General features: G+C 50.6%; 12 protein-coding genes across 12 annotated transcripts; 6 read left to right on the top strand and 6 right to left on the bottom strand.

The window, feature by feature from the left end:
• Positions 1-622: 622 nt before the first annotated feature.
• Positions 623-865, bottom strand: GT037_010148 (uncharacterized protein; the record flags this gene model as incomplete). The annotated part of the gene is made up of 1 exon (XM_038935195.1): positions 623-865. A coding segment is annotated over one exon (243 nt), but the record flags the coding sequence as incomplete, so codon positions are not given.
• A 695-nt stretch (positions 866-1,560) lies between these two features.
• Positions 1,561-2,568, top strand: GT037_010147 (uncharacterized protein; the record flags this gene model as incomplete). Its single annotated transcript, XM_038935194.1, has 2 exons — positions 1,561-1,774; positions 1,826-2,568. 2 exons carry the CDS (start codon positions 1,561-1,563, stop codon positions 2,566-2,568), a joined length of 957 nt encoding a protein of 318 aa, XP_038782285.1.
• A 1,843-nt stretch (positions 2,569-4,411) lies between these two features.
• GT037_010146 (uncharacterized protein) lies at positions 4,412-5,119 on the bottom strand (the record flags this gene model as incomplete). The annotated part of the gene is made up of 1 exon (XM_038935193.1): positions 4,412-5,119. One exon carries the CDS (start codon positions 5,117-5,119, stop codon positions 4,412-4,414), a length of 708 nt encoding a protein of 235 aa, XP_038782284.1.
• A 1,686-nt stretch (positions 5,120-6,805) lies between these two features.
• GT037_010145 (uncharacterized protein) lies at positions 6,806-7,414 on the top strand (the record flags this gene model as incomplete). The annotated part of the gene is made up of 1 exon (XM_038935192.1): positions 6,806-7,414. One exon carries the CDS (start codon positions 6,806-6,808, stop codon positions 7,412-7,414), a length of 609 nt encoding a protein of 202 aa, XP_038782283.1.
• A 1,732-nt stretch (positions 7,415-9,146) lies between these two features.
• On the top strand, positions 9,147-9,721 carry GT037_010144 (uncharacterized protein; the record flags this gene model as incomplete). Its single annotated transcript, XM_038935191.1, has 2 exons — positions 9,147-9,179; positions 9,233-9,721. The coding sequence occupies 2 exons, from the start codon at positions 9,147-9,149 to the stop codon at positions 9,719-9,721; spliced, it is 522 nt and encodes a 173-aa protein (XP_038782282.1).
• A 1,809-nt stretch (positions 9,722-11,530) lies between these two features.
• Positions 11,531-13,654, top strand: GT037_010143 (uncharacterized protein; the record flags this gene model as incomplete). The annotated part of the gene is made up of 3 exons (XM_038935190.1): positions 11,531-11,636; positions 11,679-11,801; positions 12,000-13,654. The coding sequence occupies 3 exons, from the start codon at positions 11,531-11,533 to the stop codon at positions 13,652-13,654; spliced, it is 1,884 nt and encodes a 627-aa protein (XP_038782281.1).
• A 916-nt stretch (positions 13,655-14,570) lies between these two features.
• Positions 14,571-16,700, bottom strand: GT037_010142 (nitrogen regulatory protein otam; the record flags this gene model as incomplete). Its single annotated transcript, XM_038935189.1, has 1 exon — positions 14,571-16,700. The coding sequence occupies one exon, from the start codon at positions 16,698-16,700 to the stop codon at positions 14,571-14,573; it is 2,130 nt and encodes a 709-aa protein (XP_038782280.1).
• A 440-nt stretch (positions 16,701-17,140) lies between these two features.
• GT037_010141 (uncharacterized protein) lies at positions 17,141-18,928 on the bottom strand (the record flags this gene model as incomplete). Its single annotated transcript, XM_038935188.1, has 4 exons — positions 17,141-18,095; positions 18,149-18,305; positions 18,358-18,777; positions 18,838-18,928. The coding sequence occupies 4 exons, from the start codon at positions 18,926-18,928 to the stop codon at positions 17,141-17,143; spliced, it is 1,623 nt and encodes a 540-aa protein (XP_038782279.1).
• Positions 18,929-19,528: 600 nt separating this feature from the next.
• On the top strand, positions 19,529-21,712 carry GT037_010140 (amidase signature enzyme; the record flags this gene model as incomplete). Its single annotated transcript, XM_038935187.1, has 1 exon — positions 19,529-21,712. One exon carries the CDS (start codon positions 19,529-19,531, stop codon positions 21,710-21,712), a length of 2,184 nt encoding a protein of 727 aa, XP_038782278.1.
• Positions 21,713-22,032: 320 nt separating this feature from the next.
• GT037_010139 (uncharacterized protein) lies at positions 22,033-22,494 on the top strand (the record flags this gene model as incomplete). Its single annotated transcript, XM_038935186.1, has 1 exon — positions 22,033-22,494. The coding sequence occupies one exon, from the start codon at positions 22,033-22,035 to the stop codon at positions 22,492-22,494; it is 462 nt and encodes a 153-aa protein (XP_038782277.1).
• Positions 22,495-22,799: 305 nt separating this feature from the next.
• Positions 22,800-24,438, bottom strand: GT037_010138 (uncharacterized protein; the record flags this gene model as incomplete). Its single annotated transcript, XM_038935185.1, has 2 exons — positions 22,800-24,103; positions 24,168-24,438. 2 exons carry the CDS (start codon positions 24,436-24,438, stop codon positions 22,800-22,802), a joined length of 1,575 nt encoding a protein of 524 aa, XP_038782276.1.
• Positions 24,439-24,945: 507 nt separating this feature from the next.
• Positions 24,946-25,761, bottom strand: GT037_010137 (uncharacterized protein; the record flags this gene model as incomplete). The annotated part of the gene is made up of 1 exon (XM_038935184.1): positions 24,946-25,761. The coding sequence occupies one exon, from the start codon at positions 25,759-25,761 to the stop codon at positions 24,946-24,948; it is 816 nt and encodes a 271-aa protein (XP_038782275.1).
• Between the last annotated feature and the right edge of the window lie 534 nt (positions 25,762-26,295).

Here is a 26,295-nt window from a genome sequence, read left to right as displayed (position 1 = left end):
GACTACCCTGATTCGAAACTAGGGCTGTTAAAGTTCGACTCCACAGGAAAGGAGAGATACACATCGCTGCGACTTCTAGCTAACCGCCTTCGCGAGTTAGGCAAAGAGGTAGCTTTCAAAGATGGAATGGAACCGACATATCCCTTTGCCCTCATTCGATTAGACTCGTTCCAAGCACGCCCACAGGAAAGTACACCCATTAGCCTCAGCGAGGCTGATGAACGAGTTGATAACGAGCTAAGCTGTCGCTTATATTACGATTGCATCCGCCCCCGAGAGCTTAGCTCGCCAATGTGTGTGATGCACACAGAGAGAGTTGACAGGCTGTTAAACTCAGCTGACTTCTCATCATCATTTCTCAACATAGCTACAGACAAAGCATCCCTGAGGTTCTTCCTGCCAGACAGACAAAGCGATCTAGATATGTTAAACAAGCTCTCCCGGGCTCAATAAGCATCGATGGCTCGGTTCCGTTGATCAGGCGCTGTTTGCCATCCAGCTCCGTTTGGTATAGCCAAACACCCCCCGGGTCGGAACGAGAAGCTGTGGTGAACTCATGAGTGAGCTCGGAATCGATACATTCCGGCCTCAACCAGCACAGCTCGATCTCATCGAACTTACAGTTCTGCAACATTCCTTCGGCAGTTGTAACGCCGCACACGCATGAGGCATCATCTCGTATTAGTGTTGCGAGAGTTTGGGATTCGGCCGCGTAAGCTCCATAAACAGCCATAATGGTAACAAGAACGGCAATAGCTACTCGTAAGATGAGATTCCTTCGCGGCTTGAGATCGTCGTTGTTGTATTTTGTGGAAAGTGAAGTAAGCCCGACTCGCTCCTCTGCGGGTCTGGCTTCTACACCCATGCTCGATGATTCGAGAAAAGCGAAGACGCGGCGAAACATCGGTTTCGCATATGCGTGAGATGTAATGTATGGTGTAAGGTGGGGTCTAGGGTAGATTTGTCGTGGAGTACCTACCTTGGCTCTTCGTTCGATTGATACGGCCTCACACCTCTTTTCCTAACTCATTGAATTGAGCAGCGAGGAATGGTATGGTTTGTAAAGCAGAAATGTACGCGTGTGTAATCGAAGAGTGCATAGTATCATTGTTTGGCTGCAAGGTGGAGACTCTTATCTTCGGTGGAACGTCTTTTGGCTGACTTCAGCTGACATTATCTTGATCGAGCAGCAGAACTTGACCGAAAAGCGCGCAGTCTTTCCATTAAGCTTCCGATATCAAAGGTCTACAGTGATAGCGCCCGACAGGGCCGGCCCGCAGATGTACCGGAACAAGGCCGTACGCACCTCGTGGAATAGCTTATTCTGCCCTAAACGCACGCAGCTTTGTAATGACACATACGTCTACCCCTCAGTGACGATGTTCCGAAGATTCCGTCCTGCGATGAGATAGTTCGTAAGCGTCTTGGTATGGAACTCATCGTCGTAGTTGATCCCAACAGCGTGCAGCAAGTTTGACGGGCTTTCGATGACTTTGTACCTATGCAAAAGGTATCGGACGTAACAAGTTTCTCCTACTGAGCCATTGTGTGCTAAACACCATGGATCACTCGTGGCGTAAGCTACCTCAAAACGAAGACGCTGAGGAGTCAGAGGATCTGTTGCCATCAGGGGTTCCAAACGGTGGAGTTCGCAACAAACCTGTCCTAACTCTCCAGCTGCTTTGCTCCTTCTTAAAGTACGCTGTGGTGGCTGCCGTGTTCTTCGTTTTTGGCCTAATATTCCAATATTCACAAATAGAACAAGCTCTATCTGGTACGTCATGTTCCTGTCGTTAGAATCATAGCTAACACAGCATGCCATTAGAGCCATCTTTCCTGAAGAACATTGACCGAAGCACTCACTTCAATCACACCTACATTCCCCTCTTTGCAGACAGTAATGGCGTCATCTGGCAGCAATCGCCTAGCCCAGAAGTCGATGCAGCATGGCATGCGCTGACCACGGGATATCCATTCCTGATAACAGAGGACGACATGCGCATCCTTGAGAAAGATCCAGATCGCTATATCAGCGTCCCCAAAGACTTCGGCTATGGCGAAAACACGTTCATCACCCGATTCGCACATACGCATAACATCCACTGCCTAGACCACATCCGAAAACGGGTCTATCGTGAGCATTATGGTTATCCAAACGGCACGATGGATTGGATCCACACGAAGCACTGTCTCCACGCTTTGCTAGATCATCTGACGTGCCACGTCGAGTACGATGTCATGAATTACATTTGGGTCGCAGGGCAGCCTACGGCGGATCCTGAGCTCACTTATAACCGTCAGTGCCGAGATCTGGACGCCATGATACGCTTCAGTGAGGATAATCGTGTTGATAAAGACCTGCGAGTATTTTATATTCAGCCAGCGGAAGGAGACCACATCTTCCCACCAAATGCAGAGTTCCGCAGGTTAGAGAAGGAGTTCGATGAGAGCCACCCGAACCGTCCGTCAATGGAGGAGCGACGGAAGACTTACCGTAAAGCCTACGATGATGCGATAAGTTACTGGCAGGAAACGGGAGAAGTGCCTATCGAGGAGAGGAAATGGTAGATATTTACGAAAACATTCAACAATACCTGATACGGGGAAGTGCTTTTTCTCGCAAAGGCTTTACCTGGTAGAGAAGTAATAGCCTGCATGCATCCAGAGGCTGACGGGAGATTTTTCTAAAACATGTAAATCAATATCAAATGTCTCAACAGCCCATGACATGAGACAAAGACTACCACCGGATATGCCTGAATGATTTGCAAAGAAAAGACGTTGCCTGAACAACGTTGTCACACACACACGGTATGTACAATATTGAGGCCTCGAAGCATCCGCAAGCGCCGTTTCCAAATTCATCAAGTTCCTTACTGGTCGGAGACTGTGAAGTTTCCTGGGTCTAGACCAAGTGGCGAGTCGGCAGGCTAGTCTTCAACGGAGTCGTCATTTCCTACCAGACGCTCCAACAAAGCGATTCCCTCACTATCGCCGTGCAGGCCCTGACCTTCTAGAAGCTGCCTAGGTTCCTCGTCTGTCTTCGAATCCGGGGCGTTAAGCTAAGCTTCGTGAAGTTCTTGCTCATCATCAAGGATCTCGTCGTTCACGATACCCTAGCTATGATCTCGCCGTCTAGGACATCTTCAATCAAGATTCTGTTACAAGCGGAGGTAAAGTTCGATTAGACACTAAACATCTCAATCGTGGCAGACATTGGTAAAGAAGTTGACGATCTGGATGAGCATCTGGAGGTCGGCATTTGCGGTATGCGCGCGCTAAGAGTACCTAAGTACGGTCTGCTCGAGAAAGAGAATATCGAACAGATTGCTCAGGTGAGGCCATGATGATTAGAGGACAAGAGTCCGACTTCATTGGTAGGACCTAGGCTGACAAGGGGAGGCGCGCGCAAATGCGCTTGTGCAATATTGACCTGCCTAAGTAAGCTGGCAGTTTTGCAGACTCCAGCACGCCCTTGTCGTGAAGGAGGGTTATCCTAGATAATCGCGATCGTTCCTGTCACGTAGCTTGAGTCGCGTCGCGTACGAAAACGTATTAGCGTGAATCACGTGAGCTGTACGTCAGACCTCTCTTCCCAAGACAGAAGCAATATTGGTGCACCCACCCAGCATCTATAAATGAGGGAATGTACGTAAAACAAAAGACGCCAGGGCCGAGCTGCCGATTGTTTATTATGGCTGGGAGAAGGGTGACGCGTTTTGGCGTTCGCCGGATGAAAGTGTCGCCAGAAGCGGACGAATGGGTTGGGCCAGATGCCGTGGCTGCAGGGTAAGGCGGCCAGTGCAATTTCCTGGGTCAGGGTCTCAGGGGCACCCAACGCCTGTTCACGAACGATCATCATCAGGGTAATGGAAAAGCAAGAAACATGGGCTTAACGACATGGCATGGATGGTTTCTGCATGGAGTGATAGCCAGAGCTGCACGGTGGAAAGTAGAGAAGTCGAGTGTAGAAAGTGTTGATTTAACTCCATTCATGCCAAAATATGTACAAACAAGGGTATCAGACATTGAATAGTCAGATCGTGAAGTAGAGGTGGAAATCATGTCATTAAGTAGCCGACTCTTCTCAAGAAAGGGCAAAGAATCTAGGAACAAGAAGACCACCGGGACCACACGACTCCCTCCATAGGGCCAGTAAGCATTCCAACCAAGGCGTATTACAATACCGAGTATATTAACCATCGAAATGCTGCTGCGACTGTTATTGCGCAAGGAAGCAAGAGTCCGTACCGCCAACACCGCGCTCCCAATCCTAGACTGAATCGTGATGCAGAGTTGAAGTCGTAACCCGTGAAGCCATGTTTTATTTCCTCCTCTTTCCAAAACTCGAGAACAGACTAGCAGAGACATGGAGAACCATATCTCGACAAATCACTCAAGAGCAAACCGCTTACAAGAAAGCAGCGACGGCACCAGCGATGGCGAAGAAGCCAACGGTGGCCTTGCCAGCGGCACCAGTGAATTCAGGGGTGGCAGGCTTGGTGGAGGTGGGCATGGCACCAGTGCCAGTGGGGTAGGGAGCGCCAGTTCCGGCAGGGACGTGGGGAACGGTGCCGTTGGAGCTGGGGTACATGGGAGCGGGGGGAGCAGCCGAGTATCCAGGGGCAGTGTGGGAAGCCTCAGGAACGGAAGGCTTCTCAGAGGAGACAGTGGGCATGGGGACAGCCGGGATCTCGGGGGTAGGGGTGTGGACGTAGGTAGCAGTGTACTCAGGGATGCTGAGGGTGGTGCTGCTGGAGATGGTGTAGGTGGAGGCACCGTAGGTGATGGTGGTGGGCTCAGGGCAGACGTAGCTGGTGGCGTGGACAACCTCGGTGGTGGTGTAAGCGGGCTTGGAGGCGCTGTAGACGGGGGCAGCAGAGCTGGCCTCGTAGGCAGGCTTGGAGGCCTCGTATCCAGCGGAGGTCTCAGCGGGGTAGGCTGGGTACTCAGCAGCAGAGGAGGCAGCCTCGTAGGCAGGGGCCGAAGAAGTCTCGGCGGGGTAGGCCGGGTACTCAGCGGCAGCCGAGGAAGAGGCAGGGGCAGCAGGGTAAGCCTCGTACTGGGGAGCAGCAAGGGCAACGGCGGCGAAGCCAGCAATGACGGCGAAGGAACGCATCTTGATTGTTGGTTTGGGGGGTGGTATTAAAATACGGAAGGTATTAAGTTATAAGGCGTTGGAGGTCGTTGAAAACGAGTGTGATCGGTGATAACCGTGTATTAGTGAGTGTAATGAGTGTGTGGTAGAGAATCAACTGAGGAGCAGCTGGCGAAGACATTATATAGAACTATACACGAGCTGGCCTTACCAAGAAAGCCAGCGTCTATGAACAGGGGCGCTTTGGCATAGTTTCGCTCGTTTGGCAGAATCGCGAAAGCTCTGGCGTGCCGGTGGCGCCGTTTGGTGGACTGTGCCTGGCGATAGTACGGGATAGGGGAACCTGTGGAAAGCTTCGACATGGGCCGTTGTGAGCTGTTTATTGATGGATGTCGAATGGACCAATGAAATGGTAGACGACGCGCAGAAACGAAATGAGCTTGACAATTTCCCCTGCCAAGGGGGCCTTGCCGCCTCAACACATCGCCCGTCGTCCTAACCGCTTTCGCTTCAAGTGTTGGACTTGTGCACGCAGAACATGTTCAATCGCCCGGTAGATACCTATCTCCGGTCTGTGATCCGCACCTGCATATCAGCTCGGAACATAGGAAAGGTCGCGCGACCACGTCAGAGTGTAATTTGCATTGGGATAGGTGTAGAGCCACTGACTGTGACCGTCACAATGAACACCTGAACAAAGCGATGATTAGGGGCTCCTTGCTAGTCAGCATCGAAATATCGATCACAGTGGAGATGGCTAATCGTGACAACATCTGGAGCAATCCCCGCGCCCGAGCAAAAATAGCTTCCAGTGCTGATAGGAGAAGGGCCAAATTGGAGCGGTCTGCTGGTGTCGAGATCGTTGGTCAACGATGGAGCGGGGACGTGCGGGTTCCTGCATTGTCCTTGCATCTAGACCTGGGACTAGATCTAGCGAAGGGCCGACAGCCCGTCCAGTGTTGCGCGGATTGGCAGCCATCGAAGATGTCGCGGAAAGTTACTGCCGAAGTTTCTGTGATGTTTTGGAGGCTGATCAGTTTCCAGCTCTTTCTCAGCTCTTGTCACACCCGGATTCGTCTTACGAGAGCCATCCACCGCGTAGGTACACACTCGTTGACGAAATGGTAACAGCGCAATCTCGCCTCCAGTATTCCCAAGGAGAGGCGCATGAACTTAAGTGAGCGCCACAATAGTAGTCTCAGGTTACGCATTAGGCGCGGCACCTACTTGGGCATGAGTGTTTTACTCGAGAGCAAATGACGTGCCGCACAACACCAAGGAGTCCCAACTTGTTCGCATTATCATATTCCACAAATGGCTGTTATTTCCGGGTGATCGCTAGAGGATGTTTGAGTCGGTAAACGGTGAGGCGTAGTGTAAAATTAGTGAGGAAGCTACGGTGAGGGAAATGGGTGTTCTTGTCGCTTCTAGCCCGTCGTGCCGGAGTGACGCCGGCTACGCGAGAGCCCCTCGATAACGCAAGATTGACTCTGACTTCACCACCAACTCCAGGACTCCACGATTTGAGGACATCGCCGCGCAATTCGATATCTGTACCGCAATATTTTCCGGACCTGTGTTCCTCTCTTGCGGGGTGCCAAAGATTTGCTTACTTGCTAAGCTCAGATCCTTAATCCCACTCTGGTTGCATCGACTGCGTGGACTGTAGGAGCAAGCGGTGCATATTCTAGCATTTTCGACAGTAGAATGCCGAAACCATCAGGTGCAGTGCCAAAGGGATGGGATGGGCAAACCATCTATCTCCACGCACCTTCCTACTCGAAGAAGCTTGGTGGTGACAAGCTCAGCGCACTGATACTGCCAAAGTCCAATCTAGCGCCCGATACACAGGTTTATAAGCCCAAAGGACCATACTCAAATGTCAAGATCACATCAGTGACAGACTCTACGCACCCTGCGCATGGACAGCATGCGCTATATGCTAACCAGCATCTACCACCAGACTCGTTCATCCTGCCATACTTGGGCTATGTGCACGACCAGACTGACACTGACGAAGCATCCGACTACGACCTATCACTCGACCGCGAACTGAGCATCGGCGTAGATGCGTCGAAGATGGGTAACGAAGCGCGATTCATCAACGACTACCGGGGTGTCTGCCCCGCACCGAGCGCCGAATTCCGCGATATATTTGTGGACATCGGGAACGGGAAGGTGGAGAGGAGAGTCGGTGTCTTCGTGCTGAGCGCTGGCAAAAGTGGAAAGAGAGCGAAGGGCATCGGGCGTGGACAGGAGATCCTCGTCAGCTATGGCAAAGGATTCTGGTCAGATCGACAATCGACTGAAGAATGACATGCCTGTGCAGCTGCTTTCTCCAAATATCGCCATGAGTCTCATCACTTTGATCTGCCTCAGACGGACACTGGTACACGTTTGCTTTTCGGAAAGTTTCTTGTCGTACAACGGGAGTTCGATCAACGACGTTACATGATCAGCGCGTTTAGGCCTTTGATCATCTGAGACCGAACCATCCCGAACAATTGCGCCGTATACGTATCATGTGAAATCCATAGTCGGACCATGACGCTTACTTGAGGACCCGCAAATACCTGAATGGCAGAATGTACAGTCGCGGCACGTCCGGACGACGATAAGCCATGGTCTTGTTTCCGCTTTCAATGATTAGGCTATACTGGACACGAGCACCGTAAGCCTTAGAGTACGCATGCCGACGTGGCACTTGAGCGCAACGCTCTTCTGTGGCGCGAAGGATCAAGGGTCTGTTCTAGAAGCCTTGTCGTGGTGCTTTCCGTGAACCTGATACGCTATATGCGACGATCATATTTCGAACAGCCCTGTTATGCCCATGCCTTTGATTTGAGGCTTGCACAGGGACGTCACACCAAGCCGAAACCCGGATACACGTGGGACTGAGCCACTAATGTGGCGTCAAACCTGATTTTTTGTCTTGTGCTAAGTCTGGCTTTTAGCCTCTAGCCATGCGGATCGAGAGACTACGAGCAATCAAACGCAGCGCCTAGTTTTCTTTTGGGATATCTCCAGGAGAGCCACATCTGTGACAATGTTGGGCATTGGGATTGCGCCCTGGGCTGCAGCATAGTCGACCAATGTTAGCACCATGCCGATGTGACGTCGGAGGAGACCTCTGCGCCGCTCCAGGAAGTTTTCGCACCTATTTTCAGGAGTCATTTTTGTTTCAGCAGAACGTCATTTTGTGTCACGCATGGTATTTTCGCATCATGATGGGATTCTGATGGAGGGTTGAAAATTCGCATGAGAAAATATCCCGCCTTGGGTCTAGTGACCATTGCTACCCACAAGTGGAAGGCAGAGTTTGCAGGCCTGATTATTCACGAAAACGCAGGTACCCTGTGCTATCACATTATTCAAGGCCAGTTGTGTACGATCTTGCTACTGGATCGCGATCCTGCACCATGGCCCTCATTTCAGGTTGTTACCAGTGACGTTATGTCGCTTAGTTTACCTTTCAGAGCGACATGAAGATCGGCAAGGGGGCCAGCTCCGCCAATCATAACAGGATGTCTGCACAACCCCTGGCTATCCCGACAGGGCTTTGCGAAACGGCCCCGTTACCCAAAGGTGTCTGGACACACTGACCGCGGAAAGACGGATTCAGCCACGCTGTGTTTCGGAGCAGGTATGCTACTCGCACGTCATGGCCTATTCCGGGATGTGAATGCGTGGCCCCATCGCAAACTGGTTAAGTTGCCAGACATTCCCCAGACAGAGTGGGCATACCATACTCGACCGCAACACTCTGGAATATTCTGTCACCGTCATCCGTCGTAACCGCATCTCAGCCATCATCGGTTTCTCACGATACCATCACCTTATCAATCAGCAATTCTCCACTTGGTTCCACCACCAAGAACTTTCACGTACCCACACTTCTGGGGCTCCGCCGATCTCTTAGCACCTTACGCACTTGGCATTGTCAACTGGTATTTCTATCAAGACCCCGACAACCCCACATCAACAGGAATCAAATATCCCTCCCCGTCCAACGACACGAGCACCAAACAACACCACACCAGACCACACCATGGCACCCATGTCGAGACCCACATTATGTAGAGTGAGTTTCTCCGAAGTACATCCCCCCTAACATATACTAACATGCTCATGTAGAACGAGTCGATGCAAAAGTACATGCTTCTCTCAGCCCAGAAAGAAGCTCTCCAGCGCCGCATGGCTATGGAAATTCCTTTCAACGCACCTATGGCTGCCACTTCCCCGGAGTTTCAATCTCTTTCGTCATCGCCTACCTCACCAACAAAGTACTCCACGCCGTTCCCCGCAGCCAGTGAACCTGTTACCGTCAGCTCAAGGACTGGCGGAACCCCGCGCAACAGCATCGACGACATGCACACTGAAGAATCCCACAAGCTCGCGGAGATCAACCAACAAATCGTCGCTACCCTCACCGAACTTATGAATACAGAATGTATCCGCAACGACGAGAAGCAGCGTGCCTGGGTCCAGGGCCGCCTCATGGAAGCCGAACACCAAATACGTCGTGAACGTCGCCGTCACTCGTCAAACGCTGGCGGCGACTTTGCAGACGCCATCGCACAGCATCTCGAGCTTGGTCTCAACACTTCCAAGACTTGGGCGTAAACTCCCGCCTTGACGCACGTCTGTATGAAGCGATGACGTGAGGCTTACGATGATTACGATCGTTCTCAAATCTTGTACTTGCGATGGGCGTTTGCTTTCTGGCTGGCAATGGCGCAATGGTTCTGAAATGAAGTGCTCAAATCAGACACAGATACCCCCTTCGGTGCATAGCATCAGTTCGATGGAACTGCTAGGTTCCCGAATCACACTCTGTATAGTTAGTTTACGAATTCACGATCACTATATTTGTCATCATCACTATTCTCCATGCTGTCATGCTGTCCCGTGCTTTTACGCCATAATTATTGCGGTTCCCGCGATGCTTCTTGTGTAATTTGTTTTAGGTCACCCCAAAATAACCCTTTGCAAGCGTACCGGAGAATTCGCCGATACAGGATGTCCTATCCAATTGGAAGTGTTCGCGGCGGACTGGTGCGCGGTCCCTGCATCTCCTCGTGCAGCGTGCTTTTTTGTGAGTTCTCTCCACACGGAACGCTGACGCGTGATCGTTATGCTCGACAGTTAGGATGATATCAAACTGCATTTCCCAGCGGGGTCGCCCCTTGTTTCTGTTATCTTAACCACTTCAGCTGATGGATGGACAGCGATAACGTGCATGCCATCCATCAAGCATGCTCGTTTCTTTCGATGGGCACCGCTGACGTCACACCACGCTTCCCCTCAATAAGCAGCACCACACGCGACACACCCTCCAAAACCCATCCTGACGCCCAGCAACCTGCCGTATTCTGGTTCGAAGCCGCTCATACTCCTCAACAGAAATTCAAGCAGCGAACATGAGCGGTTCGATCTCACTCTAGGGCTAGAGTCTGCATTATCGGTCCGTATACATGCAGTATGGGATCGACAGCGCAGTAGCAGGCTTGCGCAAGATTACTTGGCCTCTACCCCTCATTAAGGAAGGGAGATGTATGGGTGTGGTTCGGATGCGGGGCTGTTTGCTTTAGTTGGCCGTTTTGAGGGGGGCTGAGAGAAGAGGCTAGGGTTGGCAGGGTCTAGGCGTGGTTTGGTGGTGTGGTGGTGTGATGTGGTGTGCTTCGATATGGCATGGAAGAACGTTCTCGAGCTGGATGCGTATTCGAAGAACTTGGTGGAATCGCGCAGGTAGGGCCTCAGCCGAAGGAAAACGGTATTATGATTAGTACGTGGGTTTTACATACTAATGACATGATTACGCGTGCTTTCTACGTTATACAGTGTCGGACAGGCCTCGTCGAACAAGAGAGTTATACACGCTACTAGCATCAAAGCTAGACCTCGCTCGTTAGTGGTAACACTGAGCTTACACCAGCGGCTCTTCCACAGCAACACCCAGTCTCTTGACCATTGCTAATCGTTCACAATTACCTTTTCGCGGAGCTACGTCATGCCTCAGTACTGTGAAGTACCACATCACCATGGTGCTACACGTGCTCCATCGTAGCACGCTGAGGCTAGCCATTGCGTGAACTGGTAGGCTAACGTTTCGCAACTTACTTTTTAAGAAAACGCCCTTAGTGGGGCGCAGCGTTCAGTACCTTACTCTCAGCCTTTCGATGTCTTTTCAGTCCGAACTAAACCTTCGTACTTCCCAGAGCACATTATAACATACACCTTCACAGTCTTCGATCAATGTTTGATCATTGTCCCTCTATTCACTGTTGGTGCACTTCATCATTGCTCGCAGAGCGACTGAGAACACCACAGTTGTCGCCAAAAACTACATTTGGAGGCCTAGGCCTATGATACAATCTTGCCTCGCGGGTCCCAAACTACCGTGGACAGGACGCGAGTGTCAGAACTACACCAATGCAGTCCCTAGGATCATTGAACACGGATGAAGCATTGTACTGTAAAGAGTGCCTACGTGTGGATCAATCCATCCATGACGTTGAGACCTCAGAATTGGAATCCCTAACGGTTCGGAGGCCAGGATATCATCGTTTACCCTCAGAAGGGTTCAAAGCTCTATTCCTGTCACTGAAAGCTCAATCAAGCTCGATCAAGTCAAGCACGACATGTCCATCATGCAGAGACATCCTCAACTTGTACGAAAAGGAAGCATCCGAACTGGACTGCTCTAATTCCACGAATGCAACGAGAAAATCGCGGAGACAGGAGCTTAGCATACGATATGTTGATACGCCCTCTTCCATGTCTCACGATTCCAAGTACATCCCGCCAACACTATCGAATATCTACCTACTCCAGCGCTCCATGTATTCCTCGCGGCTTCGAGAAGAACATCGCGACACAACGAAGGGTGTTAGTTTTCCAGTCGAAACGATCAAATCCCGGTTGCAGACATGCGAGCGCGGACATATATTCTGCCAACATGATCCCGACAAACAAACGACTATATCACTTTATCTTATCGATGTGGTTGAGGAATGTATCACATTCATGCCCCCACCGCAGTTGCGCTACGCAGCTCTCAGTTATGTTTGGGGTAATGTCAGCTCTACCAAATTGACTTCTGGAAATATTGAGGCGCTCCAAAAACCGCGAAGCCTGTCGCATCAATCGCATACTGTCACAATTCCACTTACGATCAGGAATGCAATGCGTCTGACTGCAGATCTGGATATTCGTTACCTCTGGGTAGATTGTCTTTGTATCCTACAAGACGATCCCCAAATCAATCTCTACCTGAATCAGATGCACACTATCTACCATAATGCGCATCTGACCATTGTAGTAGCTAACAAGAACAACGCGGATGGTGGTATTACCGGCTACGAAACTAGTCCGTCTACCCGAACATTGCCGGGGAAAGTGATCCGCTACCCAAACTACGTGCTCGGCAGCATGGCTCATAGTACTCACGAAAATGAATTCCCATGGTTTTCTCGTGGCTGGACACTACAAGAGGGGTTTTTCTCTCGACGAGCGCTAGTTATCAGTGATCGTATATCTCTAAAATGCGCAGAAACGACTTTCGAAGAAGGCGCAATTTTCACGACGACTCCGCGTACTGTTGAAGCACCAGAAATGATTGTTCAAGTCTTGAGTGAAGCGAACACACTTTTGCGATCTTTCTGCGAAAGTTCAGTTTCTCCTCGTCTGTCAGAAACTGGGTCTGAGAAGCAGTCTCTTGACTTCGATCGATGGAAAATATACGCAAAGGTAGTGAATGAGTTTGCACCTCGCGCACTTTCGAGGGATACAGATGTTATCAGAGCGTATTCAGGAGTCATCAGTTACTTCACGAGACCGGATAAAAGTTGGTATGCGCTTAATACAGAATTGCTCTATGGGCACCCAATACATGCCCTTACAACATCACTCCTATGGACATCGCACAAACCCAAGTTACGGAGGAGAAATCTGCCCCTACGTCAGGATGGGTCACCTACAATCCCGAGCTGGTCATGGATGGCTTGGCAACATGGTGACAAGCCGGACTTGGAGAGGCATTTCTCATTGGAAGAATGGACCAACTCTACAAATCTCGACATACCCACAGTGATCCAAGCGCAGTGTAGTACTTGTCTACAGATGCACGAGATGACCATGAAAAGATGCAGTAACGGAGCATCTCAGGAACGTGTCGACCCAGATTGTCTACACCCATACCTTTATATCAAAGCACAGAGAGGGCGATTTAGAGTATCACGGCATACAAAGAAACACGAGGAACGGGGGCACTGGCTTGTGTGCTTGAGCCGTTTGGAAAAGAAAGAAAACAATTATGTAGGCACGATGACTTTTGACCTTGACCCTCCAAAGTGGTCGTTGGATATACTTGGTCCTTTGTATTTCATTGGTATCTGTTGTAATGGGTACCGCGGCTCATCATCCCAAGTGAAGGCACTTTGTATCAAACCAGTAGGTAATCGCCCATTTGTATTTGAGAGGCTCGGTGTCGCTAAGATACGCAAAGAAGAGTGGGACTCTATTGCTTGGTACGACGAGAACATAATACTAGGCTAGCTGGTGGTATATCACTCGCTCCATCACTGGTACTTCGTGCCATTCGGATTTGCGACAGATAATCCGTAGTCATCAAAAGCTCAATCCTTTCAAGATGTAGACGGTTTCGCAAATGAAAAAGGTCGCGAGCTCTTCTTGTAACTTTCCATCATTCGAGAAAAGGTTGTATATGTGTACTGAATCTTATACGCAAGCAAAGGGCTGTTTCTTTTAAAATTTCTCAATGTAGTGGAGAACAAGAATTTTGCTTCAAGACTTGCCAACATGCACATCTGAATGAGTGTACTCCTACATATGTGAAGACAAGGTGCCTTCAATGCAGGGATAGAATATCTCCTTAGCAGACATCTCCAATCTCACGAAGATCGTTCCGTGAGCGCCCATGGTCGGGGTGATGTCTACTTGCACCTATAGAAAGCATCCATTTCACTCGAAGCGACGCAGAGAGAGGTGCTTTTAGGCAGCATTATGGAATGCGCTGTAGTTCTAATTTCATCAAGCATGATGCCGCCGCTCGTTTCTCCATCTTTGCAACGACCAAGTGGCAAAGGCTAGCTCTCGTCCTTTATCGCTTTTCGCTTGTGTGTAAGATTGGAGCTTCTGATTGCGATTTGGCGAAGATACATAATTCAGGACTTGCCTGGGTAAATACTTGCTGAAATGTGGTGGAATAGTGCAAAAGGACTTGTACGACTATTCTTCGCCGCATTGGATCGTGGCTTTCATCCATACAATCCTTGTCGTTTGGCCTCGTATGTGCTGACTTGCAGGGTGCAGAGCCAAGACCAACCAAAAGCGCAGTTGACATGGACGAAATAGGAACGGCAATATGAGTTTGCGTAATGCTAGGCTCAGCATCGAGATTTGTGACAACTATTGAGAAGTCATAACGTCAACGATACTGCATGATCGCGCCTTATGTCATGTCCGGCTGCCCAGGCAGAGCGACGCCATGAGTACTGTAACCGCCATCGAAGTTACTCTCATCTACTGCACTAAACCACGAATGTTCAGCCAATCCATCACCCCCTAGTAGTGTTTCGCTTATTCCTTGACCGAGATATGTGACAGGCGAATCCGAGCCATTCGGTACGGATCTAGAGTTTTGGGAGCGACCCGCATCAGCACCGTAACGTGTTTCATTGCCTATTCTGCTCTGATGACCGTTCGCGGCGGAAGACGGAACATTGTCATCAGGAACGGCCTTCATCAGCGTACTTGAAGTTAGATCTAATGATATCAGCGCTCTCTCAAGGAAGTCGGCCGATTTGCTAGAGAGACGTATGATCCATCTATATTCATCCAGATGAGCTCGATATTTCACTGCTTCTTCTCTATCGGGAGATGTCACCCACAGAAGCGAGATGAAAGAGCCGATGAGTACGAAGTTGTATGTGGATGATGAGTACCAAAAGGATTGGAGATGTTCTGGTCGGAGCGATTGAACGAAGGCGAAAGCAGATGTGAGTCGGCTTTGTGCAGCCTGGCGGCATATAGCGCGGATTTCCGGACCGTCTGATGGAGACAATGAGCGAATGATACGTCGATGCAAGGTCATTTCAACTGCGTAGTAGCCAAGGTGGAGGTAACCGACGCTAGAGAGCTTCCTTGGAGCTATGTCCTGCATCTTGAGCGCAGACGGCATGTCGGCGTACCATTGACGTAGTGTAAGCTGTAAAGGCTTGGCTGCTTCAAGTAGCGATCTAACGCCTTCCTGGGTACGGCTGGCGAAGTCGCGCTCAGCCTTCAGAGTGTAGAAAGTCGATAGGATCTGTGCCAGAATTTGTGTGAGTTCTACCATGTAACAAAACATGATTCGTCCTTTTTCCACCTCGGTACTTCCGTCTTCGTCATCCTCATCGGCGGCGTTCTCTGGAAAGTCGTCTTCAGTCAGGGGCTGCACATCCCAGTCTGTTGGCGTGACGTGTGAGGGGCGACCGTGTATAAGAGAACCCCATTTGTCCTGCATAAATATGGCCCAGGCCAGACGCTTGCGCAGACCACGCTCCCAGTCCGGTATGTGCCAGTTCGTACAGTCGAGTTGGAGACCCATGTCCTGCCCGAGACCGACGAGCTGGCATGTCAGCGCCCAACTGTTACCCTCTGGCCGCTGGAGGAGCAACAAGCCCGCCTGTATAGTCGAAAGTTTAGGCCTATGGACAATGTTGCTGAACGACTTCATTGCTAATCCTTCCAGATGCGAAACATTCGGTTTGAGTTGCAATGCCAACTCACTAGAATACGACCACCAGTTCAGAGCCAGGAGATATACTGCTGCCAGAAGCGGGGGTGAGAACTCTCGGTGGGTTCGCTCATACTTCTCTAAGAACACTTTCTTGTGCAAGATTGGGAAGCTGGGATGTACGATTCTAAAGAAGAGACGTATCAACGCGGAGCCATGTGGTGCTACAGCCATCTCGATAGCATCAAGATCTGGAATGTCATTATGACTGTTGAGTGTGCCGGCATCAGGTGATAAGACGAATATTGTTGGGTCGGTATCATCAACTTTTCTTAATATTGGATGGCCAACCAAAGAATCAACGCCAGCAATCGATTGAAGTGGCTCGAGTGCCAACAACAGACGTTCGTACTCGGAAGTAGAACCGACAAAACGACTGTGCCTATTAGTCTGCAGGCCGAGCGTTTTCTTTAGGAGCGAAGGCCCGCGTAGATTTGCATAGTCATCGATTGGCGGATCCTGTCGGATCCTGGCTGCAATCTCTTGAGGAGATGTAGAAGCTGCAGTGCTAATTCCATGATCGTTTGCAAGAGGTAGCTGGCCGCGAATGGTCCCAACAGGCTCAGAACCCTCGTTGATAGCGACAGCGCGCCGTTTCCGCGGTTGCGGATTTTCGTTGAAGGTGCATTCCTGATCATGGAACTGACAAAGAACACATGGTGGCCCGCTTTCTGATATTTCGCACCGTGACTTTCGTCGACGGCACGGATCACATGGGCGGCGCGATTTGGACTTGGTAGTCTGGGCGTTGGTTACACGTGGGAAGTGGTTTGGCGGCGAGTTCTCAACAGGCATGAAGTTCATGCTTGCATCTCAGCATGCAGTGTTCGTCCGTCTCGGCAACAGACGGACGACGCCAAGTCGTTGTTATTGGAGTCGCGGTCCAGGAGACGCGTCCGCGTGACTACTTCGTAAAGTGGCTGGCCAGGGTGTTCTCTCCATGGATCCAGTGCATCACACTACGGCCCTGGCTTGATGCATGTTGGACGTAGCTGCTAGCTCCACTGGGAAGTCACCTATGATGTGGATGCGATGGGCGCTGAGGTGCCGGCAGGGAGGGTGAAGAGTCAAGCTGAACAGGAGGCAGCCGAGGTCTAACGCGAAAGAGCACTGACCAAGCGGAAATTAATCAGCGGCATCGCTAAGAGAACACCAGATCTTCGCTACTCATCCACAACGTCATACACGGAAAGGTAGTAGCAGATATGAATTGGTCTTTATTGAAACTTCTAACACGACATTACTTAAGCCATATCAGCTACTCCCTTCTCCTTGGACACAAGTGTCTCCTCATTCAATGGTTCTTCACCTTCCAGGATTGGCGCAATCGCCTCCTTTTGCGGCGGATACACCGCACTTTCTACCAACGACCCTGTTGCTGGCGAAATATACATGCAGATGATGTAGTGCGTTACTAGCGAAAGGCAGAACCCAAAGATCCACGCGAATGTGTATACCTTCCATGCGCCACCGATATCTAGAGTATTGTCGATACTCTTCGCAAAGCCAGGGAGAAGGGGAGCAAATCCTACAACAAATGACACATATGCTCTCCAGTTCCAACCGTGGTTGTACCAATAAATGCCACGATCGGTATATAGCTGATCCACATCGAGCTTGCCCTTCTTCACGAGGTAATAGTCGCTGACCATAGTACCTGCGAGAGGACCCATGAGACATGAGTAGCCACTCAGGAACGAGAGCAAGCCAGACGCATTCTTAATGATATTCCATGGAGTGGATACAATGCAAAAGACGGAGATGATGATGGTAGCCCGGAAGATGTTGACGTATTTTGGTAGCATACCAGCAACATCGTTCGCGAACGGATACGTATCTGCTGCGATTTGATTTCCAATGGTGGCAAGGAGGAAGCTGGCAGATACAAAGAATTTCGCAGCTCTGGAGTCGAATTTGGCGATGACGTCTGGCATATACCACTCAAAGTCGCCCCATATATAGGAATGAGCATCAGTGACGAAGATGGGTGTCAGCGCTCCTAATGTTCCAATGATGGGTAAAGCGAGGAACTGGTGGTAACCCGCGAGTTGGTTCTTGGAGAACCTGCCGAAGTCTGGCATGTTGACGGCTAGGGACGAGAAGAGTCCAACGACGGCATTGAGTCCAGTGAGGACTGAGTAGGTCGTGTTCATGTAAGTTGAGGTAATCTCCACTTTTCCCTTGATGAGGGGACCACCACTGGATATAAAGTCAGCGCTATCTAAAGGTGCATTATGCTCAGAAACACTTACCCCTTGGTCACAATCACGGCCCAAAGGAACAATGCGAAGAACGTTGGCGGCACGACGATGCCCTTGATCCAAAAGAGAACGCGCAACTTTGAGATCGGCATGAGGGCAAGTGCGGTCTGGAGAAACCAGTATAAGAACAAGCAAAGCAAACCAGCCGCTACGGGACTGTTAGCAACATGCATGGATATATAGAGATTGATGAGACATACAGTCTATACCAGCGCTCTCAGGCAAATGATTCGGAAAAGTGATAAAGCTTGGCCAAATCGCCTCAAGGCAACGTTGCAGGAAGTTGCTTGCCTGCACTGTGAGAATAGCAGCCCACATCATCGCAACGAAGGCTCGAATGCAGATCGCTGGAAACGAGCCATACATGCCAAAGACACTTCGGATGACAACGGGGAATGATACAGCGTACGTGGCGCCCATCTTCCCAGTGAGCGTTATGACCACACTGCAAATGGCGAACCCAAAGAAGACGATGGGTATCGTTTCTCTAGCCGTGAAACCCAGCGCCATGACACTGCTGACGGTGGACGCCAAAGGAGGGGCGAGCATATCCGAGCACCAGTACGCCCAGTAGTCAAGCCCACCCCAGGTACGCTGTTGAGGAGGAACCGGATCAAGATCTATTGTTCACCTGAGGATTAGCCTGGCTCAGATATATACATGTGCCATCAACTACATACCTTTGTTTGACCAGCGCGACCCATATTTACCGCTCTCAAAGGGTACCCTGAGGTGAAGATGAGGTGCAAGCCTTGCTTTAAGCACAGACATGGTCAGAAGTAAGACAATACAACGAATACACTGGGTTTCATTTGAACAGAGCTACATTCGGCCTTTATGAAGCTCCACAGTCTCGATTACTGAATCGCGACAGCTACATGGCTGTACCATGATCGCCCCCAGCTTGATAACCATATCAGTTCCTATCTCGGAGGTATTCGCCGTTGGCGCGGCGGGGTGAATGCGGAGACGGGAAAGGTTTGGCATAACTATCAAGGAGGGCAGTACTCCAATCTTGATATGTAGACAGGCATCAATAAGTGTCAGCCGCTGGGCAGAGCGGAGGCTTCTTATCGGTGAGGCACGCTAGGCTGTTTTTTTTCTAGTGCCTTTTCGATAGCCGTCGCCCAAACTCGGGCCGTAGGCTCGTTGCATATTCCGTTGTTCCGTTCGCGGCCAGTCTTGGACTCCCCACGTTCATCTGATGAGTTCGATGTCGGACGCCGGTATGGAGTGCCGGTCTTCTCTCCTAGGTCTCTGTATATCTTTCTTTCCTACTTGAGCTCGAAGAGATCTGGCACGTTTAGCATACGCACAGCCTTTCAACCATCGCGTCTTTGTAGCCTTACGCTATTGCGAACGACAGCAAACATGCCCCTCAATACCACGATGATCTCCTTTGACGCGAAGCCATACGCGTTTTCCTTCCCTTTGGAACATACTGCGTTGCTCATAATCGACATGCAGCGCGATTTCCTGCTCACCAAAGGTTTCGGCGAAATCCAAGGAGGAAACCTAGAGGCTGTTCAAGCTTCGATTGCTCCAACTAAGAAATTGTTGGAAGCGTGCCGGAGCGCCGGTCTGACTGTGTTCCACACTCGCGAGGGCCATAAACCAGACCTTTCCGACTGCCCATCATCAAAGTTGATCAGACAAGAAGCTGCACCAGGCAACACCCAACACAAACTAGTCATAGGTGACAAGGGAGAGCTTGGTCGCCTACTTACCCGTGGAGAATACGGACATGATATTATCGAAGAGCTGAAGCCGTTGCCTGGAGAGGTTATCATCGATAAACCAGGCAAAGGCTCGTTTTGGAATACAACCATTCTGCATCAACTCAAGGCGAGAGCCATCACACACCTCATTGTCTCTGGTGTCACTACGGAATGCTGCTTTGCTACTACCATCCGGGAAGCGAACGATCGAGGCTTCGAATGCTGTGGTATTGAAGAGGCCACCAGCGGATACAATGACGCTTGCTTCAAGAAGTCGACTTTGGATATGATACATTGGTCGCAAGGCCTGTTCGGATACATTGGTAGCCTGGACCCTTTACTAGATGCCCTCGCACCAGTATCAAGCAAGAGTGTCGAAGCCGATTCAACGCCTCCTCAAACACCGCCGATATTCGACGGCGATCTCACGATACCCGCTCTTCAGCGAGCGTACAAGAACGGTCTTTCGCCCCTAACAGTCGTTGACGCGGTCTACGACAAGATCGAAGCGTACAAGAAGATAGATCCCGCAGTATGGATACACCTGCCGCCACGCGTAGTGACTCTAGACGCCGCAAGACAGTTGATATCGACTTTTCCTGATCGAAACGCTCTTCCACCTCTATTTGGCGTTCCGTTCAGTGTTAAAGATAGTATCGATATCGCCGGTCTTCCTACCACAACTGCATGTCCGCCACTTGCTCATGTACCTTCATCGTCTGCTCCTGTGTACGAGAAGGTCATCGCCGCAGGTGCTTTGTTTATCGGAAAGGCCAACTTAGATCAACTCGCTACCGGACTTGTAGGCTGTCGCAGTCCATACGGTATCACTCATTCAGTCTACCACGAAGACTACATCAGCGGCGGTTCAAGCAGCGGCAGCACTGTATCAGTAGGAGCCAACCTCGTCTCATTCTCCCTAGCAACGGATACAGCCGGTTCAGGCAGAGTACCTGCTGGTTTCAACGGCATCGTCGGATACAAGCCCACACGAGGAACAATCTCCTTCCGAGGCATCACACCGGCATGTCTGTCACTAGACTGCATCGCACTCTCCACCAAAACCATATCCGACGCGCGAATTCTCTGGCAAATCCTCGAAGGCCACGACCCGCTCGACCCCTACGCGAAACCCGAGATAACATTCGAACGCCACGTAAACAGTATCGGTCCCCAATCGCACACATTCAAATTCGGCATCCCACCACCCGAAGCACTCGCCATCTGCTCAACACCAGCCCGGCGCATGTTCAACGAGACGGTATCGAAACTACAAGCAATCGGTGGCGTCCTCACACCAATCGACTGGTTGCCCTTCCAAAAGGCGGGTCAACTCCTCTACGACGGCACTTTCGTTTCTGAACGCCTAGCCTCTCTCCCAGATGACTTTCTTAAGAAGAACCGCTCAGCACTACATCCTGTAACCGCTCAGCTCATGGACGCTGTTGTTGCGCGGAAGAGCTCGGCCGTAGATGTATACCGCGACCTACAAGCGCAAGCTCTCTATACCCGCCAAGCAGAGAAGGTTTTCGCATACTCCGCTTCTGGCGTTGATGTAGTGGTTGTACCAACGACGCCTACGCACTGGAAGATAGACGAGGTGCTCGCAGATCCGATCAAGAAGAATAGTATCTTGGGCGAGTTTACACATTGCGGGAATGTGCTGGATTTGTGTGGTGTGGCTGTACCGGCGGGGACATATCCTGTTAAGGAACTGAGTGGGAAGGAGGAGGACGGTGGTGTGTTGCCATTCAGCGTAACATTTTTGAGTGGCTCGAGACTTGATGCTGAGATGCTAGAGATTGCTAGAAGGTTTGAGGAGAGTATTAGTGTTTGAGATGGCTATCTGGTTGTTCGTTCAGGACTTATGGCTGTGCGTATGGGATATCAACATCGTATCTGATGGAGTGTCTCAAGACATTCGGGGATGAACTCAAAACATCTTGAGTCGTCTAGAGATATCCATTGCAATATATCACCCATGGTCACTTGTTTGTCGACCCAATGTCTTTAAGCTTCGTTTGCGAGACCATACATACATAGGTAGCCCTTGCAGTCCTCCATTCGAAGAAGTAATTGAACCCATCATCCAACGTCAGTGCCCAGCCTACCCAGGCGTATAATCACAGCTATAACTCCCACTGCTCAACTACAACCATGGATCACAATACTGAACGTCGCGACTCAGCTATGGTGGCTGACGATCCAAATCAGCACCTAGTCTTCCCTCAGCGCAACTCTATATCTGAATCATGCAGCTCAGATGATTCCGAAATCTCACACTCTCGTTCACTCCCATCCCTAAAGCGTCCCTACTCTGCCTCTCGAAGCGATGGCTTACCGGATGTCTTACGCACCGATAAGTTTGCACTGACTCAACATTCTGGCTTTCATAGAGATCACCACAAACCAGAACCAGTCACACAGACAGAGAAGGAGAAAGGAACTAAGACTGTCAACTCCATGATGGCAGCCACCAAAAAGAACAATGTGCCACTATGCAAATATGGTAGCCGACGAAAACTTAACCACCGGAACGACGACGTGAAGAATAGGGTGTGTTGGTTTCACGGTAGCAGGCATGGTGAGGATAAGAAGGGTAAGCGGTGTCAGAACTAAGACAGTGTTAAGCACAACGCTCGTATCAAGAGTCCATAGATTTATCATCATTGTGGTCGTCCTTGTTCTTCACCTGCGCAGTAGCACATGCCCATACATACACATGGAACGTGAAATTCAATCGTGACAATCTGATAATTGTACCCATGATAAAAATTGACTATGAACAAGAAGACTCAAAATCAAAAAAGCAGATAATGCCGCTATGCCAAAACTCAATATTAATGAGGAAAAAAGAAGAGGAAACAAGCAAACAACGTATCTCGTATGCATTCATCTCAACCTAACCATATCCATTTCTCCCCCTACAATGACAACGCAACAGCAGCGAAAAGCGCAACCACGAAGCCAATCGTAGCCCCACTGTTCAACTTGCCACCCGCACTATCGCCATGAATTCCCAAAATCTCCGCCTGCCTCGAGAAAGTAACATTTTGCTGAATCGTCTCATTCAGACACTGTCCGTTAACGATATCCAGTCCAGCCAAATCATTTGGCTCACGGAAGAACATGTAGCTCCTGTTGTTCAGGCCCTTGAAGCCCTCAGTGTTGTACGGGAACCACATAGTGTCGTCGGTGGCAGAGGTATTGCGGAGGAAGATACATTGAACTTGGTTCGGGAAGTCGTGAGCGAGCTGGGGATAGTCCTTCATGACGTCGCTGTTTGAAGTGTCGGCCACGAGGACGAATTTGCGCTGAGGGAAGGTGGCAAAGACTTTCTGGAGGAGGAACATGCGAATGGAGAGGGTAGCGGATACGTCTGAGAAGTTGAGCGGGCGCGTGTCGAAAGAGCCACCAGGGTAGGTCTTGTAGATGAAGTCCATGTAGAGACGGGTGGCCTGCTCGGGGGTGGTGGTCAGGTAGTGGAAGTGCGTGTTGTTGGGGAGGGTCTGCGACCAGTTTGCGTAGATCTCGGGCATGTTCATCCAGGGGGTGAAGGGACGGGCAAAGGAGTTTAAAAGGCCTTCCTTGGGGTCGTAGATCTTGGTTACACGCAGGATGTCGTCAATGTCGGAGATGAAGGTGATACCCTCAGATGGCACAAGGAAGGCAGTGGCATTGCCGCTCATGGTGCCGTTGGTGTAGACGTTCAGGCGCTGGACGTTGTTGGTCTCATTGCCGGGGAGGAGGCCGTTGGACTGGATGGGTACGAAGACGTCAAAGTCGCCTTCTACGGTCGTCTCGTAGGGGAGGGTGAGGTTTTGGACGCCACCAGGTGCCTCGACAGAGTTGCCGCCTCCGGGCTCACCATCACCACCCTGCATGGGCGCGGGCTCGAGCGACATGGAGACATTCTCACCGCCTTGCTGGACGACGAAGATGGATCGCGTGAGGTTGCGTGCCTGGGCCTTCTGGTTGTCAGGCAGCTGGTCAACACTGGTGTCGATCAGGAAGACGTTGGCCAAGTCGTCGACCTTGCTCTGCGAGATGTCCGGGAACTTGTAGACATTGCCGTGGAAGCGAACGTTCCAGCCCTGGTCGGTCCAGTTGGCATAGGGAGGAATGTTGAGGACTTCGGTGGGCTTCGCAGCCAAATCGTCGTCGTTAATGCCGAGACTTGAGAGGACTTGGCTGCCGGTAGGCAGGTCCTCGAACCAGCCGGGGATGCCTAGTGACGAAGTGTCAGCACAAGCCTTGCTAGCGCGAGGCTTGCCTTGGATGCATTTGCTTACCCTCTGTGAAGAAGCTGGGCAGGTCTGTTCCCAGAACGCTGCCTATCGAGTTTGCATAGTTCTCTACGCCACTCTTGATGTCGTCGAGGATATCCCTCTTCTGCACATAGCTGTGTCGCCCATCGAACCGGATGGCCGCGGGAGTCACAACGGGCGCCCGAACTTCGACCTTGGCGGGAACAGCTGTCGGCTCTGGCACGGCGACTGCACCAGCGAGACCAAGTGTCGCGCTGAGTAGCAGAGCTCGCTGAGATGCGCGTTGATGCACCATCTTGTTGGTGTTGTTGTGATGACAAGGATCGAGGTCTAAAGGGGCCCTCGCGTGCAAGTCGCGTGTAGGGAAATTACAAGTCGAAGCGACAGACTGAAAGGGAAGAGTGGAAGGAAATGCACAAGAAAAAGAGGAGAAGGCGGCGGAGAAACCTTGGAAGATGGCGATGTGCAAACCGCGCTTGTCGTGTTTCGTCTCGGGCTAACAGCAGGTTTACAGCGAAATTGATGGTGTTGGTTGCTGCAGGTACAGCTAGCATGATGTCATTGTGGCTGTTGGTGCATGGGGCTGTGCTTAGGGGCTGCACTAGCGCGGTTGATCGCCTCCCGGGATCGATCCACTGCGATTGCACTCCATAACTCAAACACTCCTTCGGAACTCGGCAGTCACAGATGAATGGAGAGACGTATTTGTAAACATGAAAAACTCATGATTGTTCCTTATGTCATTGGTGGGAAGTATGTTGCCAGTGGAAGATACGATATCTACGGACCTTTTCACGGCCCATCAAAGCTCCGACGGCGTCATCTTCTGAAGCGATTTCCACATGTCCTCATATCCCCCCCTCAGCGGCCAACATATAATCGGATCGCCCAAATCACCCAAGCCATAACGTCTCCGTGAATCGTCCCATGCTTCCCATAGTATGCCGTGCACCCTGTCGTTAGGCGATACAGACTTGAAGATGACAAAGAATGCCCTCATACTGGATTCGAATGGCCGTTTGTCATAAGATGTATACGGCCACGGGGGTGTTGTATCCCAAAATCCAGGGATGGTAGACGCCCAGGGTATACCAGACGGCGATCGCACTTCTTCGCCGTACCATCCTATCATGTCCAAAGAGTACGAGGGTATTGTAAAGTTGTCTGAAAAGCTCTCCACAGGTTTGGTGATAGTTGCGAGGATTTTATCTTCGTCCTTTCGATCTATCCTCGTCTTTTCATTGTCTACGAAGCGCCTATGGACCTTGCGGACGATGCTAGACTGGGAGAGGAGATTTGCGCGCTCGTCGTCGCAAAGGATTGTGTTCGTGCCGGTTGGTGCAGGAATGTCGTAGAGAGCTGCGTTCAGCTCGTCGAAGTTGGCGCCAAGGGTAATCGCAACGATCTCGATAAGGAATCGACGTACCTGCTCTATATTGCATTCTGGTGGCTGAGCTTTCGATGGAGCGTGGAACTTGGTTTCAATTTCGGCAATTTTGGTATACTCTGGTGGAGGACTGGAAGGTAAATCATGCTGCTTTGTTGGCGACGAGGTGTTTGGAGGAGGAAGACGAGATATTTGGAAGCGACCAAGACGGCCTAGACTGAATGTTGGCATGATGGCAATATTCCAGTACAGCTGCAGAGATTTGGAGAAAGTAGGAGATACATGGAGATTGAGAGAACGTGAGGAAGATTTTATACAGCTAATGAGAGCGCACTAGTAAAACCACGGTTTACGGTCGCTTGGGTCAGCAAAGAGGGGCTTTGTACCAAGGTAAAGGACATGCACGGGTTCAATCAAATAAAAGTAAGCGAGAAGTGACTGGATGAGAAACTTGTTGGTCTTTTTTAATGGTACGAGCTACGTATACTATCTATACTATCTATGCTACCTGTTCTATTTAGTGATTACATACATGATCCAGAGATGAGCACTGATCTCGTGCCAGGGTTTTTGGAATGAAGTCTTGGTTTCTGATGCGTTGACTAGAGTAAGTGTGAAGGCTTTGCAACGAGTGTGTGCCAGACAGCAGCCAGTAGCGTCAACACCGGAAGCATTTGGATATCAAGGCTCGGTACCGACTGTTGGTATGGATAGTGCGACTTGCATGCGAGCCAGTGAAACATCTGGAGGTTGTTGTGGCTGTGA

The sequence above is a fragment of the Alternaria burnsii genome (assembly GCF_013036055.1).
Source record: "Alternaria burnsii strain CBS107.38 chromosome Unknown 121, whole genome shotgun sequence".
Taxonomy (NCBI): Eukaryota; Fungi; Ascomycota; class Dothideomycetes; order Pleosporales; family Pleosporaceae; genus Alternaria; species Alternaria burnsii.
This window is presented reverse-complemented; position numbering and strand designations above follow the sequence as displayed.